This window comes from Dryobates pubescens, chromosome 20, assembly GCF_014839835.1.
Source record: "Dryobates pubescens isolate bDryPub1 chromosome 20, bDryPub1.pri, whole genome shotgun sequence".
NCBI classification, from domain to species: domain Eukaryota; kingdom Metazoa; phylum Chordata; class Aves; order Piciformes; family Picidae; genus Dryobates; species Dryobates pubescens.
Window position 1 is genome coordinate 7,531,903 of NC_071631.1, and position 16,234 is coordinate 7,548,136.

The 16,234-nt window shown below is 60.6% G+C and overlaps 1 protein-coding gene across 1 annotated transcript in view; it reads right to left on the reverse strand.

Annotated features, from left to right (window-relative positions):
• Positions 1–11,631: 11,631 nt before the first annotated feature.
• FOXO6 (forkhead box O6) overlaps positions 11,632–16,234 on the reverse strand; it is a 38,331-nt gene continuing 33,728 nt past the window's right edge. The window contains exon 2 of the mRNA XM_009911502.2: positions 11,632–13,990. Within this exon, the coding sequence (XP_009909804.2) occupies positions 12,533–13,990 (1,458 nt within the window). The 3' untranslated portion in view covers positions 11,632–12,532. The remainder of the gene's footprint in view (positions 13,991–16,234) is intronic.

Below are 16,234 nucleotides of genomic sequence, written 5' to 3' on the forward strand. Positions count from 1 at the left end.
GCCAGGCTCCCGGGGAAGCGTAATGGACTCGCAGCAGATAAGCAGGTTTGATCCTGCCCCATGAATAAAGCAAGACCTCATAACTCATAGACAGGCAAAGCTGCCAGGGACTTAAAAGTGCTTCCTTCTGCTTCTGGTTTGTGTTTCCTTTTAATGAAGCTGCTCCGAAGCAGGGGGGGTGCTCAGAAGTGGGGCTGGAAGCCAGCCCTGCCTCCGCGTGTGTGCAGCCCGGCTCCCGGCGGGCCTGGGGACGGCTGGCAGGGTGGCCGCAGCCACCCAGGCCTCGGCACAAAGGGCTCACAGCTGCACCGAGTGCTGGGGGCAGGCTGCCCACAGGAGGTCCTGCTGCCCTGCCAGCAGGGGTGAGGGCAGGGGGAGGGCTGAGATGAGGGGGGGGTGGGGGCAGGGGGGCTCCCGCTCAGCCCCGGTGACTCCTGCACCCCGTCCTTCACCCCTCCCACGGCTCTCTCCTCTCTGGGGAGGTGGGCACACAGCTGACCCCCTTGCACAGGCTCCTTCCCAGCTCCCTGCTCTGCCTGGAGACAGAATCACAGACTCATAGAACAGCCTGGTTGGAAAAGACCTTGAGATCATCAGGTTTAGCCATGACCCCACATCTGCCTGCACACAGCTCTCAGACCGTGGCCCTGGGCTCCTCGTCCAAATGGCTTTTAAACACCCCCAGGGACAGTGATTCCAGCACTCCCTGGCCTGGCTGGAGATAGAATCATAGAATCACCTGACTGGAAAAGCCCTCAAGATCATTGAGGCCATCCATAACCTAACATCTGCCTGCACACAGCTCTCAGACCATGGCCCTAAGCTCCTCATCCTCCTAAACACCTCCAGGAATGGAGACTCTAACACTTGTGTCCCAGCCTGGCTGGAGGTGCCCTGGTCTGGCTGCAGATGTCCCACTTCAGCCTCCCAAAGGGACCACCCCTAGGCATGGCTGCAGATCTGGAGGCTGCCTTGCAGGGCACAGGTGCTCTGAGCATCAAGGGTCAGACTTCCCCTGCAGGGTCACCCTGCCCCAGCCCTGGGTGCTGTGCTCTGCAGGCTGCAGCCCCCCTCCTCCAGGCATACACACACACCTGCTTGTGAGAGGCCAGTGAGGAAAAGCTCACCCCTTAAAACTCTTCCCATGTGGGGGCAGGGGTAGGAATCCTAACCCATGAAGCACTTCTGGGCTGGGCAAAGAGCTTCCAGGCCTCCCACACCTCCTGATCATCTGGGCTGCAGCACCAGGTGCCAGGGACCATACAGCTCCTGACATGCTCCTGGACAGAGGCATTCACCAAGGCTGGCTCCTGCCAGAGGAAAGCAACACAGTGGGGAGTGGGTACAGCCCCCAGGATGCTGGAGAGGATGGGGACCCTGGTGTCACCCCCTCAGCTCATGCTCAGACAGGAGCAGCCCTCACTCCCTGTTGGGGAACACAGTTTCAGTGCAGACCTCACCTTCCAGGGACCGAAGAACACACCTGCAGCTGAGCCCTTTGCATGCCCAGGGCAGGGCTGGTGGCACAAGAAGGGCCAGCACCAGGGTCCAGGGCTCACCACGGGGAGGGGCTTAGCAGCCCCTTAGCAGGGGTTGAGCAGCCTCCAGGTGCATGTGCAGCAGAGCTGAGCCATGGGCTGGAAGAACTTCTTCACTATGAGGGTGGTGAGGCACTGGAATAGGTTGCCCAGAGAAGCTGTGACCACCTCACCCCTGGCAGTGTTTAAGACCAGGCTGGATGAGCCTTGAGCAGCCTGGGCTAGTGGCAGGGGTGTTGGAACTGGATGATCTTTAAGGTCCCTTCCAACCCAAACCATTCTGTGATTCTATGATGAGTGGCACAGAAGTGATGGTGTCTGCCAGCAGAGACCTCTGCCTTGCCCAGCTGATTGTGACCCCACAGGTTGCCCCTCCAGGCATGACAGCTGAGGGTGCAGCCCGGGGTGCTGATGGGGTTGGGGATGAGGCTGCATTGCCACTGCCCAGGGCACTGCTGTGAGCAGCCCCAGCAGGCAGAGCTGCCCACAGCCCTGCATTAATGCACCAGGCAGGCAGGAAGGGCAGGAGCCTGCAGGCTCTCTGACTGTTAATCAGCAGCTGGCCACAAGCCCTGGAACACTGCTCCCGGGGCTGGGGAGTCAGTGATGGCTTCATGAGCAGCTCACCAAAGCTGCCAGGGCCTGGGCTGTGCTCAGAACTCAGCACTGCACAGCCCTGCCTGGCAAGGCAAAGCATTTCCCAAAGTCTCCAATGCATTCCCAGCAAATTCCTCTCCTCTCCTCTCCTCTCCTCTCCTCTCCTCTCCTCTCCTCTCCTCTCCTCTCCTCTCCTCTCCTCTCCTCTCCTCTCCTCTCCTCTCCTCTCCTCTCCTCTCCTCTCCTCTCCTCTCCTCTCCTCTCCTCTCCTCTCCTCTCCTCTCCTCTCCTCTCCTCTCCTCGAGTCTCCTCTCCTCGAGTCTCCTCTCCTCTCCTTGAGTCTCCTCTCCTCTCCTCTCCTCTCCTCTCCTCTCCTCTCCTCTCCTCTCCTCTCCTCTCCTCTCCTCTCCTCTCCTCTCCTCTCCTCTCCTCTCCTCTCCTCTCCTCTCCTCTCCTCTCCTCTCCTCGAGTCTCCTCTCCTCTCCTTGAGTCTCCTCTCCTCTCCTTGAGTCTCCTCTCCTCTCCTTGAGTCTCCTCTCCTTGAGTCTCCTCTCCTCTCCTTGAGTCTCCTCTCCTCTCCTCTCCTTGAGTCTCCTCTCCTCTCCTCTCCTCTCCTCTCCTCTCCTCTCCTCTCCTCTCCTCTCCTCTCCTCTCCTCTCCTCTCCTCTCCTCTCCTCTCCTCTCCTCTCCTCTCCTCTCCTCTCCTCTCCTCTCCTTGAGTCTCCTTGAGTCTCCTTGAGTCTCCTTGAGTCTCCTCTCCTTGAGTCTCCTCTCCTTGAGTCTCCTCTCCTTGAGTCTCCTCTCCTCTCCTTGAGTCTCCTCTCCTTGAGTCTCCTCTCCTCTCCTTGAGTCTCCTCTCCTCTCCTTGAGTCTCCTCTCCTCTCCTCTCCTCTCCTCTCCTCTCCTCTCCTCTCCTCTCCTTGAGTCTCCTCTCCTCTCCTTGAGTCTCCTCTCCTTGAGTCTCCTCGAGTCTCCTCTCCTTGAGTCTCCTCTCTCCTCCCCTCCCCTCTGAACTGAACCTCTCCAAACCTCTCATCTCTGAACCTCTCCTCTCCAAACCTCTCTGAGCCTCTCTTCGGGGAGAAGATGTGGAGGATGTGGAGTGAAGGAGGATGAGGAGTGGAGGAGCATGAGGTATGGAGAAGGAGGAGGTGTGGAGGAGGATAAGATGTGGAGGAGGATAAGATGTGGAGGAGGATGAGGAGTGGAGAAGGAGGAGGTGTGCAAGTGGGTAAGATGTGGAGGAGGATGAGGTGTGGAGGATGAGGAATGGAGGAGGATGAGGGATGGAGAAGGAGGAGGTGTGGAGGAGGAGGAGGAAGATGAGGTGTGAAGGAGGAGGTGTGGAGGAGGAGGAAGATGAGGTGTGAAGGCAGAGGTGTGCAGGAGGAGGAAGATGAGGTGTGGAGGAGGAGGAAGATGAGGTGTGGAGGAGGAGGAAGATGAGGTGTGGAGGAGGAGGAAGATGAGGTGTGAAGGCAGAGGTGTGCAGGAGGACGAGGAGTGGGGAAGAAGCTGCCGGCGCTGCCTGGGCAGGCAGCCCCCGGGCCAGGTGCTTGGGTTGCTTTCCACGGGTTGCTTTCAGCAAGAGCATCATCTCCTGATGCTTCTCCTCCTCCCTGGGGGTGTGCTGCTCATTTCTGCCCCGGAAGACAATGGCCTCTTCCCAGCACAAAGGGACTCTCCAGCACACAGAACATATGGGGACATACATCCCGGGCTGCCTCCGTGGCCAATTCCCTGCATGTCACCATATGGTGCCTTGTATTTAGCACAAACACAACTTGACTGCTTCCCTCCCCAGCTGGGGATTCTTTTGCCTTAATTAATAACATTGAGGGGGGGGAAAAAAAGAGAAAAGAACCCCACAAAACTCTTTCTAAGGTTTCCAAGATTTCTGTGAGGGAATATCTGCTGACAGCCTGCTGCTGCTGCTGCTGCTGCTGCAGGCTGCCCTCCTGCTTCCTCGCAGCCTTGCTCGTAGAGTGCTTCACAGAATGGGTTGGGGTGGAAGGGACCTCAAAGCTCAGCCAGCTCCAAGCCCCTGCCGTAGGCAGGGACACCTCTCACCAGCCCAGGTTGCTCAGGGCTCTGCACTTCTCTCCTGCTCTCCTGGAAGGCCTCACTGGGATGTTTGGAGCATCCTTTGGAGGACAGGCCTTGAGTAACACCCTGTGAGGAGCCTCCCATCCCAGGGGCATTCATCCATGCCCTCCAGGGTGCACAGGCATGGGCCAAGCCAGGCACCTGCCTCAGCCCTGCTGACTTCACCCAGCTCCCTGGGATGGGTGGGATGGGAAGGAAAGGCTTTCATGGACAGTGGGCTTGGTGCAGCTTCTCAAGGGGTTCCTTGGCCAGCTTGTATGAGCTGGGCAGGGCAGCTGGTGGAACAGCTCTTCATCTCTCAGCCTTGTTCTGCACCCCCAGAACTTTCCTCTTTGAGACCTGAGCTGAGTTTGGGTTCACTGCCAGCTGGTACCCCACAGGATCACAAAATCACAGAATAGGTTGGGTTGGAAAGGACCTCAAGGATCACCTAGTCCCAGCCCCACTGCCATGGGCAGGGACACCTTCACTATCTCCTTCACCCCCAGCTGATAGGGGGTGATGGCTCCCTGGACAGGGCAGTAGTGGAGTCCCCATCCCTGGAGGTATTTAAGAGCTGTTTGGATGAAGAGCTTAGGGTCATGGTCTGAGAGATGTGTGCAGGGAGAAGCTAGGTTCTGGTTGGACTCAGTGATCTTAAGGTCATTTCCAACCAGGCCATTCTGTGATTCTACGATCTCCATCCCAGCTGAGGACCTCCACAGTGAATCCTTGAAGACTGTGACACAAGGAGACCTGGCAGAGCATCAGTGTTGGGATGGCTGTGGGAGCAGGGTGCTGCCAGTGTTCCTAGCTCAGCCCTACCAGCTGCCACCTTGTCCTGCTCCATCATTTCCTTCTCATCTCCAGAGCAGGACAGAGGGTGGGACATGAGCAAGAGCAGCTCAACCTTACAGTCAGATGGAAATAATCCACAGCCTGAGAGTCACTCTGGCCAGTGGCTTTGAGCTCCTGGTTGGGCAGGGATGCCCACAGGCAGGACTCCAGGTTGTCAGCAGCACCCTGGCTTCCTAAAGCTGCAGGCAGGGCTGGGCACATCCTGGGTATCCAGGCTGCATGAGTGAGGTACTGGTGGGATCCAAGGCTTTGATGTGATGCTCAGCTTCTCCTCTGGTGCAATGAGGCTGAGAAAGTGGCAGAAGGGAGGCCCACAGGGAAGAGGAGGAGGACACGAGGGCTGCCAGGGCACAGAGAGCTCAAGGTGGAGGCCAGCTCTGGGCACACTGGGCATAGATACAAGCATGGGTGGGCTCAATGGTCTTAGAGGTCTTTTCCAACCAAACCAATGCTGTGATTGTGATTCTGTACCTGGGAGACTGAGAGCATAGGGAGCAGATGGAGTTGAGTTCAAGAGCAGGGCTGAGCACAGAGTCAGGGGAAGCTGGGGGAGGTGAAGCTGGGTCTTAAATGACCAGAAGAGCTCTTTGGGAAGGAGCTGCTGCAGAAGGCAGGGGTGAGGCTGGGGGAGCATTCAGCCAGGCTGTGCTCCCACCACGTTTCAGACAAGAGCTGGTTCATGCTGCCCAGCCCCTTGGCACAACATCAGGTCCCCTCCTCGTGACAGCCTGCAGGTCCTGCTTGCATAAGAGCTGTGGGTGCACAGAGCTGGGTGCAGGCTGAGCCTGCTGGGCTCCTGGTGACAGTGGTGGCATTCAGAGATGGCACTGGGAGAAGGTCACTGCGTGCAGAGCAGGCAGAAGCTGTCAGCACACAGCTCTGCTGAGGGTCTGGAAGGAGGAAAACCATGGGGAACCCAGAGAGGAGAGGGCTCTGGAGAGACCTTAGAGCAGCCTTGCAGTATTTGAAGGGCTCCAGGAGAGCTGGGGAGGGACTTTGGACAAGGGCTGGGAGTGCCAGGGTGAGGGACAATGGCTTTCAGCTGGGAGAGGGGAGATTGAGACTGGAGATGAGGAAGGAATCCTTGAGAGTGAGGGTGGGGAGACACTGGCACAGGTTGCCCAGGGAGGCTGTGGCTGCCCCCTCCCTGGAGGTGTTGAAGGCCAGGCTGGATGAGGCCTTGAGCAAGCTGGGCTGGTGGGAGGTGTCCCTAGGGGGTTAGAACTGGATGATCTTTGAGGTCTCTTCCAACCCAACCCATTCCATGACTCTATGAAGCTCTGAGTGAGGCTCTGCTCAGGAGCTGCTGGGGGATGCCCAGCACTGGGGCGTTGCAGGGAGGCAAACCAGTGGCCAGAGGGTGGCTGAAGCCCTTCCCAGAGCAGAGTTTTGGGTTGGTGCAGAGCAGGTGGGAATTTCCAAGGCCCTGGGAGAAAAGTGGAGGTTGGCCTCGTGTTTGAAGAGGGGGAAGAGGATGAGGTGGGTAATTACCAGGCTGTCAGCCTGACATTGATCCCAGGCTGAAGAACGGAGAGGCTGCTGCAGGAGGCACTGAATAAAGAACCAGAGAGGGTGATATAATTAATGCCAATCACCAGGGATCCATGGCAATGAGCTCCTGTCAAACCAGCCTCAAGGCTTTCTTCCTCTTGGGTTTGGGGTGGGGTTTTTGGGTTGTTTTCTTGTTTGTTGGGTTTTTTTTTCCCCCTCTTTTTTCTTTAACCCCAGGGTTCCAAGGAGCAGGGTTTGCTGAGGACACAGGCAGCAGCCACCCACCCAGCCAGCCCCTGGCTGCTCTCTGAGGGCTTCTCACTGCAAGAGGAAACCCTCAAACTACCTTTTGGGGTTGGTTAGGAGGTCAAGGGGTTGGGCACAAGCTGCCATTGAAGGTCTCTGCAGGGGATTGTTCTCCCCTGCCAGCCCTGCCAGCAGTGTTAAAGGAGCCCCTGCTGACTGCAAGGGCAAGGGACCAGGTGACCTTGGAGGATCCCTTCCAGCCCAGGGCATTGTGTGATGCAGTGAGGAGCATGCACTGGGCTAAGCCCCAACAGCACCTCTGTGGCAGGAAGGCCCTGTTGGGGTGTCACTGGTGGGGCTGGGGGGGGGATGCTAGAGGTGATTTGCAGAGTGGGGAGCACTGGACACCAAACTGCCATGGAGTCACAGAATGGGTTGGGTAGGAAGAGACCCTAAAGCTCATCCAGTCCCAACCCCCTGCCATGGGCAAGGACACCTCCCACCAGCCCAGGCTGCTCATGGCCTCTTCCAGCCTGGCCTTTGACACCTCCAGGGATGAGGGCTCCACGACCTCCCTGGGCAAGCCAGTAAAGGTGCAGGTGGGAAGGGATTGAGTGGAAGTTTTGTTGGTGATCTCTGGAGTTGCTTCTCCAGCACCCAGATATTGTGCTAGGTGGTGTGGAATCTGGATGGGGACCCTGGAGGGCACAGCAGAGGGTGAAGGACCTTCTCTTGGTACAAACACATCCTGGCTTCATGCATGGACAACTTGGAGGAGCAAGAGGCTGTGTGGCCCCATTTGCCTCCTGGCCCTGCTCTGTAGGAAGCCTGTGTGACCCACCCAGCTCTGAGCTGTGCTGAGGGGGTCCTGCTTCATGGTGGTAGCTCACACAATGGTGCTCAAGCCCCCAAACCCTTCCTGCTGCCTCAGTTCTGCCGCTTGCTCCTGCCAGTGCTGAGCTAAACACACCCCAGAGACGAGCCCTGCACCCCTGGCTTGCTGAGACCACCATGACCTTGCCACCCCTGTGACCTCTGCAGATGCTTCCAGCAGGGAGCCTGTGGAGCACTGCAGGTCTCTTCACACTGAGGTGCTTCATGTGAAGCCCAAATCCCCATGGAAACCCAGGAGAAGCACCTGGATCCCAGTGTCCTGCCCCAGATAACATCCTGGCCCTGGTCCTCTGCCCCTGGCCTTTGAGCCCCATGGCTGACATCGCCCTGGGCTCTTGCATCTCATCCATGGCATGTTCAGGCTGCTCCCAGCTCTTGCCTCCTCAGGACACTAATGCCACCTCCCATTCCAGGCACCCTCTTATCCCTGGATTGTCATCCACCTAAAAGGACCCTTCTGCTTCCCTCCTTCAGCCCTCCAGAGGCAGCCCCAGACTCCCGACTCCCCATCAGCTTGTTGGGCCTGAGATGTCTCCTGGTTCAGGACACAACCCAGAAGAGCCCCACCAGGTCCCCTTGTGCCCAGGCACAGCATGGGCTCTGCTGTGCCAGGGCTGACAGTTCCTCCCCTGCTGAGCCATAGCAATTAAATTCTGCATTAGAATCACAGCAGGTTGGAAGGGACTCCAAGAGATCATTGAGTTCAACCCCCCTGCCAGAGCAGCATCACCCAGCAATGCATCCAGGTGGGTCTGGAACCTCTCCAGAGGAGACTCCACAACCTCTCTAGGCAACAAACAAAGAAGTTCCTTCTCAGGTTGAGCTGAAACCTTCTCTGTTCCAGTTTGTATCCATTGGTCCTTGGCTTCTTGCTGTGCACCACCCAAAAGAGCTTGGCCCCCCTCCACCTGACCCCCACCCCTCAGGTATTGATAGACATTGATCAGATCCCTCTCAGCCTTCTCTTCTCCAGACTAAACAGCCCCAGGGCTCTCAGTCTCTCTCCATAGGGGAGATGCTCAAGTCTCTTAAGCATCCTCCTGGCTCTCTGTTGGACTCTCTCCAGCAGGTCTCTGTCTCTCTGGAACTGGGGAGCCCCAAACTGGGCACAGTATTCCAGGTGTGGTCTCAGCAGGGCAGAGCAGAGGGGAAGAAGAACCTCCCTAGCCCTGCTGGCCACACTCTTCTTGCTGCACCCATGCCTGTGCTTCAGTTTGTGGCAGAGAGGTGAGGACAAGGCCAGATCCACAAGAGGAGAGCTGTCCCCAGCTGCAACACCAGCAAGGTGGGGTGGCTGAACTGGTGGCACTGGGATGCTTGGCCACAAGCTCACTGTGATGCAGGGGTCTTGTTCAGCTGCTGTGTGTGGGGTGCAGAGACTCCCCTGGGCATCACATGGCTGTGGAGGTGGTGGAAGTGCTTTGAAATAGATGTTGGAGGCTGCCTCAGTTTCCCCACCTTCATTTGAGCTGATGGTGGAAGGAGAAGTTGAATTGAAACCCTTCTTGAGTGGCCTGAGGTGAGTCCAGAGAGAAGCCATCTGCATAGCCCTGAGAGAAGCCACCTGGAACTCAAGGTGAGGCAGGGTGTGGAGGAGAGATGGGCTGTCCATGGCACTGGGGTGGGCACAGGGCTTTCCAGAGGGCACCTGTCCCCTCAGCCCATTTGGAGCCTGGCAGCAGGTCAGTATCCATCTCTCTGTCTCTAAGAGCACCTCAGAGGGGTTTCAGCTTCTCCAAGCCACTCTGATGAGCAGTGGGGAGCCCTTTGGGGGGCCAGCGCTGTCCTCCCTCCAGCCCCGCTGTCCCAGCCCAGCCCCAGGGCAGCACAGAGGGCAGGAGCCCCACACTCTGTAATATTTAAAACGATTTTATTCATGAAAATATGCTGTACAATGCACTATACACAGGGCTTTACATGGCCACACACACAGACTCTAATAGCACGACCAAGAAAGTTAACCATTGCCTACCATAGATGCGTGGTGAGAGATGACACCTGCCAGAGACCCCCCCCCCAACTCTGTACAGTTATAAATATGAGGGAAAGGACCCAAAACCTCCAGTTGAAGCAAACCAGTGGGGCCCCTTGGGCGTCCCCTCGGCGCCAGCTCCTGGCTCCGGGCAGGGCCAGGAGTAGTGCTGGGGGGCAGAGGATGCTCCTTGTGCCCAAAGGGCTGGGGAGGGCAGAGGGGGTGATGGATGAGGGAGGCCCAAGCTGAGGTGAGACATGAAGTCAGCTGTGCTTGGGCAGCTGGGGAGCAGAGAGGGAACCCGGAGCCTTGGCCACCGCTGGGGAGTGCAGTGAAGCCCTGGCTGCCCCTTCCCCGGTCGCAGCACCGGGACACGCAGGGGGCACGGCCGTACCCGGCCACCCCCGGCACCTGCCTGCCCCACGGGCACCACACCTCCATGACCTCACCACCACCTCACCCAGCCACCCTGGCCCTGGCACCCCCCCCGCCCCTGCTCCGCTCCCCTCCACCCCCGCGGGTCCAGCCCGTCCCATCTCCCCCCGCCCGGGTCGCGGGGTCCCTGCGCCCGCCTGCCGCTGTCCCTGGCACCGCACGACGACTGTACACACGACGCTCACCAACACGACTCCACCGCACACACGACAACCCCACGGTCACGAACCACAACGACAGCTTGGCAACGGGACGTGCCCCACGGGGGAGCGGGGCGGGGGGAGGCCAGCTGGGCTGGGGGGGCGGGGGCAGGGGAGGGACAAAGCTTTACTCCTGCTGCTGCTGCTGCTGCTGCTGCAGCTTCCCCTCTGCCGCGCTGGTGCCTGGCCCACAGCTCTGCCACCTCCAAGGGTTGTTTTTTTGGGGGGTCCCTGCGCTTAAGCATCCTATCTGCCAGGGTGTGCCCAGCTGGCTGCTGCCCGGCGTGCTGGTGTGCTGCTGGCTGTGTGTCTGGGGGAGCCAGGACCCCTTCCTCTCATGGGTTGGGGGGGGCACTGAGCCCCCCTCCCTCCCCCCCGCCTTGTTGCTGCCATGACCCCGTGTGCACCGCCGGGTTGGGGGCAGGGCTGGCACTCCCCAGCCGTGTTCCATCAGTTGCCAAGGGTTTGAGATCTGCCTGGCACGAGAGGTGGGTACAAAAGGAATGATCCTGCCCAGAGAAGAATCCCTTTTAAAAAAGCATTGGAGAAAGGTTCTCTAGAATAGAATATATTAAATTCTGTACATGAGCAAATAATGTAAACATAATTAATTAACTGCTAAGAATGTCTGCAGAGGCCGTGCCCGCCCTGTGCCCGGGGCCAAGGTCACCTGCTGGCACATGGAGCTCCTCTCTCACTGTGCCCCAGACTCAAGGGTCAGTAGGGGAGCAGGAGGTGCTCACCCATGAGCCCTTCCCTGCCCCAGATCTGAGCAGCCAGGGTTCCCCTCATGGCTTGCTGGGACCCAGCACCTGCCCCACAGAGGTGGTGCTGGAGGGAGAAGGGAAGAGCTGGGCTGGGAAAAGGTGCTGGGGGAGTGGCCTGCCCCTTGCTGCAGCCCAGGGGTGGGGGTCTGGAGAAAGCCTGTGGTGCCCAGGAGGAAGGTGTCCTGTGCAGGGAGTCGCCTGGGACAGAGCAGAGGCTACCACAGCCTCTCCCCCCAGCCCCTCCATCTCCTCTGGACCACTGGCCTGCCTGGCTGCCCATCCAAAACCCCTGTGGTACCCAGCAGCAGGGAGCTCTCACTCCAGCTGTGCAGGGTGGCAGTGGCCTGGCACAGCAATAGGGCTGCTCTGGGCTCCCCACACCTAGCAGGTTGTGTGTGAGTCACGGACCCCTTCCCCACAAAGCATCAGCCTGTGGCAGGTGAGTGCACCAGGGCTGACTCCTCTTGCTGACAGCTCTCCAGGCCAGCTCTCCTGGCATCCTGGGGATAGGCAGTGAGCCCTCAGCACTGCCCACAGCCTCTCTCCTCCTCTCCTCGAGCTCAGCTCTTCCTTCCAACGCAAAAACTCAATGCCAGCAGAGTGCACAAAACCCCCTCCCCCACCCCGTGAGCTCCCCCTGAGCCTCCAGCAGGGAGGACCCAGGCCAGCAGCACATCACTCCCGGCAGGACCACCCCATGCCCACAGCCGCTCCGGGCAGGGAGCCACAGTGTGCCCACAGGCAGGTGTGACCGTGGCACCCCCAGCACCCATCAGCAGTCCCCAGGGCACCCTTCCCTCCAGCACCAACCCTTCTCACTGCCTGGTAAGAAAACCTGCCTGGAGCCACGCAAGAGACCCCCAGTGGAGGTGGCCTGGGCACGTGGGCTTGGCAGAGCTCAGAGCACCACCAGGATCTAGGGGTGCAAGCCCCTCCCGGCCCTGGGGCAGGGTCCCCTCTCCTGACACTTCTGCTCAGAGGACTCATTTCCCAAGCTGGCTCGGGGGAGGAACCCCTTTCAGAGAGGGGTGCACACGCAGGGGGCTCCCACAGCACCAACCAGCACCACCTCATCACCCAGCCCAAAGGACAGACCAAACTGGCACCATCACAGCGGGGCACGGGGACCGGCTGGAAAGGTCCATCCCTTCCTGCTGCCCCCAGACCCGCCTCTCCTGCCCGCCTGCCCTGTGTCCTCTGGAGGATGCTCGCAGGAGGGCCCGCAGACGGGGCCCAGGTGGGGGCTGGGGGTGGGGGTCCCGACCCTGACTCCAGGTTTGACCCTAGGGTTTGCGTTCCCTGCTTGACCTCAAGCTCAGCCCCGCGGCTCTCGCCCGGCGTAACAAACAAAGGCAGAAGAGAAAGGAAAGAAAAAAACAACGGTTAGTCTCAATGTTCCCCCCGGTGGCTCCTCGGCGGCGAGACCCCCCCCTCTCCCTGGGGCGGGCGTCAGCCGGGCACCCAGCTCTGGTTCGTGGGCTGGGGGGCGGCGGGCAGGGCGGGCACGCCCAGCCCGTTCTGCGGCGGCAGGGCCGAGTCGAAGTTGAAGTCCATCTCGTCGCTGTCCATGAAGTCGTTCAGGATGATGGACTCCACGTCGCACTCCAGGCTCCCGTTGAACATGTCCAGGTCCAGGTCTGCCGGGAACCTGTCCGGGCCCAAGGCGGGGGGGTGGCCGGCCCCCGGGTAGGGGCCCTGCAGCGACTCCAGCAGGCTCATGTGTGCCCCCTGGGCACCGGCGTAGGAGGGCAGGTGCCCGTGGTGCGGCGCGGCCGGCATGCTGCACGTCTCACCGGGCAGGCTCATAAGGCTGACAGCGTTGGCTAAGGCACTGGTGTGGACCGCAGGGGGGTGGTGGTGGGGGTGGTGGGGATGGGGGTGGTGGTGGTTGTGGTGGGCGGCCGGGGACGGGTGGTACAAAGCGCTGCCCTTCATCAGAGAGCCCGAGTGGGACGGGTAGGGGGCCACAGCCTGCTCCCCGCCCCCGCACAGCAGCGGGCTGGGTCTGTGGCCGCGGGCCGGCACCGTGGGGCTGGCCGGCGGCAGGGGCAGCTCCCCCGGCACCATGCTCTCCTTGTGCGAGTAGGAGATGGAGGAGAGCAGGTCCTGCAGCGAGGAGGCGTTCCGGTAGGGGCCGGCCGGGGAGAAGCTGGCTTGCTTGTTCTCCTGGATGGTCTGCATGGGCAGGCGGCGCATCAGGCCGAGCGCCGGCTGGCTGTAGATCGTCCCGCAGTAGGTGCTGCCCGCGGGCCCCATGCTGGAGCACTTGGCGTTGAAGCTGAAGCTGGAGCTCCTCTGGCGCAGGGCGGCCGGCGGCAGCTGCTGCGAGGGGCTGATGGCGTAGCCGTCCTGCAGGTCCTCCAGCAGGCTCTCGCCCAGGCTCTCGTTCAGGCTGATGGTGCCGGTCAGGTCGGTCAGCCGGGGCAGCTCCACGGAGCAGCGGGCGCTGAGGGAAGGGGACATGGTGCTGGAGGGGCTGGGGTACATCAGCGGGGAGGAGGGGGTGCCGTCGTCCTCCTCCAGCTCGTCGGGCTCGTGGTTGGCCATGATGGGCGAGAGGCGGCCGCCCAGGGCGCCGGCCGCGGAGGTGGCCCTGGTCCTGAAGTCCGCCCAGGCGTCGTACTCGTCGCCGCCGTGGGACGCGGGGCTCCCGGACCACTTGGCCTGCTGGGGCGCGGGGCTGTCCTCCCCCCGCTCCTGCGCCGCCTGCAGCTGCTTCTTCTTGCTGGCCTTGCCCTTGATGCGCAGGAACTTGCTGTTGTTGTCCATGGAGACCGCCCGGCGCCGCGGCGTCTTGCCGGTCTTGCCGCCCTCGGGGTTCAGCATCCACCAGGAGCTCTTGCCCGTGCCCTCGTTCTGCACCCGGATGAAGCGGGTGTGCAGCGACAGGTTGTGCCGGATGGAGTTCTGCGGGGACAGCAAGGGCAGAGGGGCGGTCAGCGGCGGCTCCAGCGCCCCAGGCAGCAGGGGGATGCTGGGGGGGGAGGGGGTACAGGGGGCATCACGGGGGACCTGGGTTCTATCCCCTGGGGCACCGCGGGGGGGCAGGGGACATGATCAGCAGCAGCTCCCGCACCCCAGGGAGCAGGGGGAATCTGGGGGGTATGTGGGGGATCATGAGGGACCTGGGCTCTATTCCCTGGGGCACCATGGAGGGCAGGGGACATGGTGAGCAGCAGCTCCAGCACTCCAGGCAGGGGAGGGATGCTGGTTCATGTGGCATCATGAGGGACAGGGATTCCACCCCCTGGGACACCATGGCTGCCTGAGGAGCCCAGGTGGCATGGCTGCATCCATCAGCTCCCATCATTAGCACAATCACTGCCATTGCAGGGATGGGGGTGGGGGGTCTTTAGCATGAGCCCCAGGGACCTGCAGCAGGCAGGGCCACATCTCAGGGGACTCTTCATTCCCTGGCTGGAGCCTAGGGAGGGGCCAGGTGAGGAAGGAACAGTGTGGCACAGTCCAGGACTTCTCCATCCCTCCCAGGCACCCAAGAAGTGCCACCATGATGCTGCCAGCACACCCTTGCCCACATGCATCCCTGCAGACCTCCCAGGCACACCACCAGCTCCACAGGCAGAGGGAGTCTCTTTGCCCACACACCTCTGGGCACCAACCCTCTGGAGCTGGCTCCAAAACCACCTTCCCTGCCTGGCATCATATTGCAGTGTTCTTCCCTCCTCCTTCATCACTGGAAGGTAGAACCCAGCCAGGATGCATCAGCACTAACACAGCTCAGAACAAGGGCACAAAGAATCCCAGACTCCCAGCATGGTGAGGGCTGGAAGGGAGCTCTGGAGATCATCCAGTCCAAGCCCCCTGCTCCAGCAGGGCACCCACAGCAGCTTGCCAGGAGCACAATGGCTGGTGGGGGGTTGAAAGCTCTCCAGAGAAGGAGACTCCACAACCTCTCTGGGCAGCCTGCTCCAGGCCCCCAGCACCCTCACACAATAGAATTTTTCACTTCTCCTCAGATGGAGCCTCCTGGCTTCTAGTTTGTGCCCTCTGCCCATTGTCCTGTCCCTGGGCACCACTAGCAAGAGTCTAATCCCAGCCTCTTGCCCCCAGGGGTCCTTTAGCTCTTGCTGAGCATTGCTCAGATCCCCTCTGGGGCTGCTCTTCTCCAGGCTCTCAGCCCCAGGGCTCTCAGCCTTTGCTCCTCACAGAGCTGCTCTGTGCAACATCCCCAGGTGCCATTGCCCCTTGGAATGACAGTCTTGGGGTACCCTGGGGAGATGCCTTCCAAGCTCCAGACAGAGGAAGAGAGGAGCTGAGGATAAAAAATGACAGAATGGTTTGGAAGGGACCTCAAAGCTCATCCAGTTCCAACCCCCTGCCATGGGCAGGGACACCTCCCACCAGCCCAGGCTGCTCAAGGCCTCATCCAGCCTGGCCCTGAACACCTCCAGGGAGGGGACATCCACAGCCTCCCTGGGCAACCTGTGCCAGTGTCTTCCCACCCTCACTCTCAACAATTTCTTCCTCCTCTCCACTCTCAATCTCCCCTCTCCCAGCTCAGAGCCTTCACCCTGTCACTCACAACCCTTGTCCAAAGTCCCTCCCCAGCTCTCCTGGAGCCCCTTCAGGTACTGGAAGGCTGCTCTGAGGTCCTCCTGGAGCCTTCTCCAGGCTGAACAGCCCCAACTCTCCCAGCCTGTCCCCAGGGGGGAGGTTCTCAGCCACTGATCATCTTCGTGGCCTCCTCTGCACCCACTCCAGCAGCTCCTTCAAGTCCTGCCAGACCACATCAGCCCACAGTGTAGAGCCTCTTGCTCCAGCACTGCCTATGGGCACAGGGCAGGGGCTGCAGGAGCCTGCAGGGGTGCAGCCTGCCCAGCTCCAGGAGGGACAGGAGGCAGGAAGCTGCAGGATGCTGCAGGAGGGGCAGGAGGTAGGATGCTGCAGGAGGGTCAGGAGGCTGCAGGAGGGGCAGGATGCAGGAGGGGCAGGAGGTAGGATGCAGCAGGAGGGTCAGGAGGCTGCAGGAGGGGCAGGAGGTAGGATGCTGCAGGAGGGGCAAGAGGCTGCAGGAGGTAGGATGCTGCAGGAGACAGGATGCTGCAGGAGGGACAGGAGGCAGGAGAGGCAGGAGGGGCAGGAGGCAGGATGCTGCAGGAGGGGCAGGAGGCAGGAGGCTGCAGGAGGGGC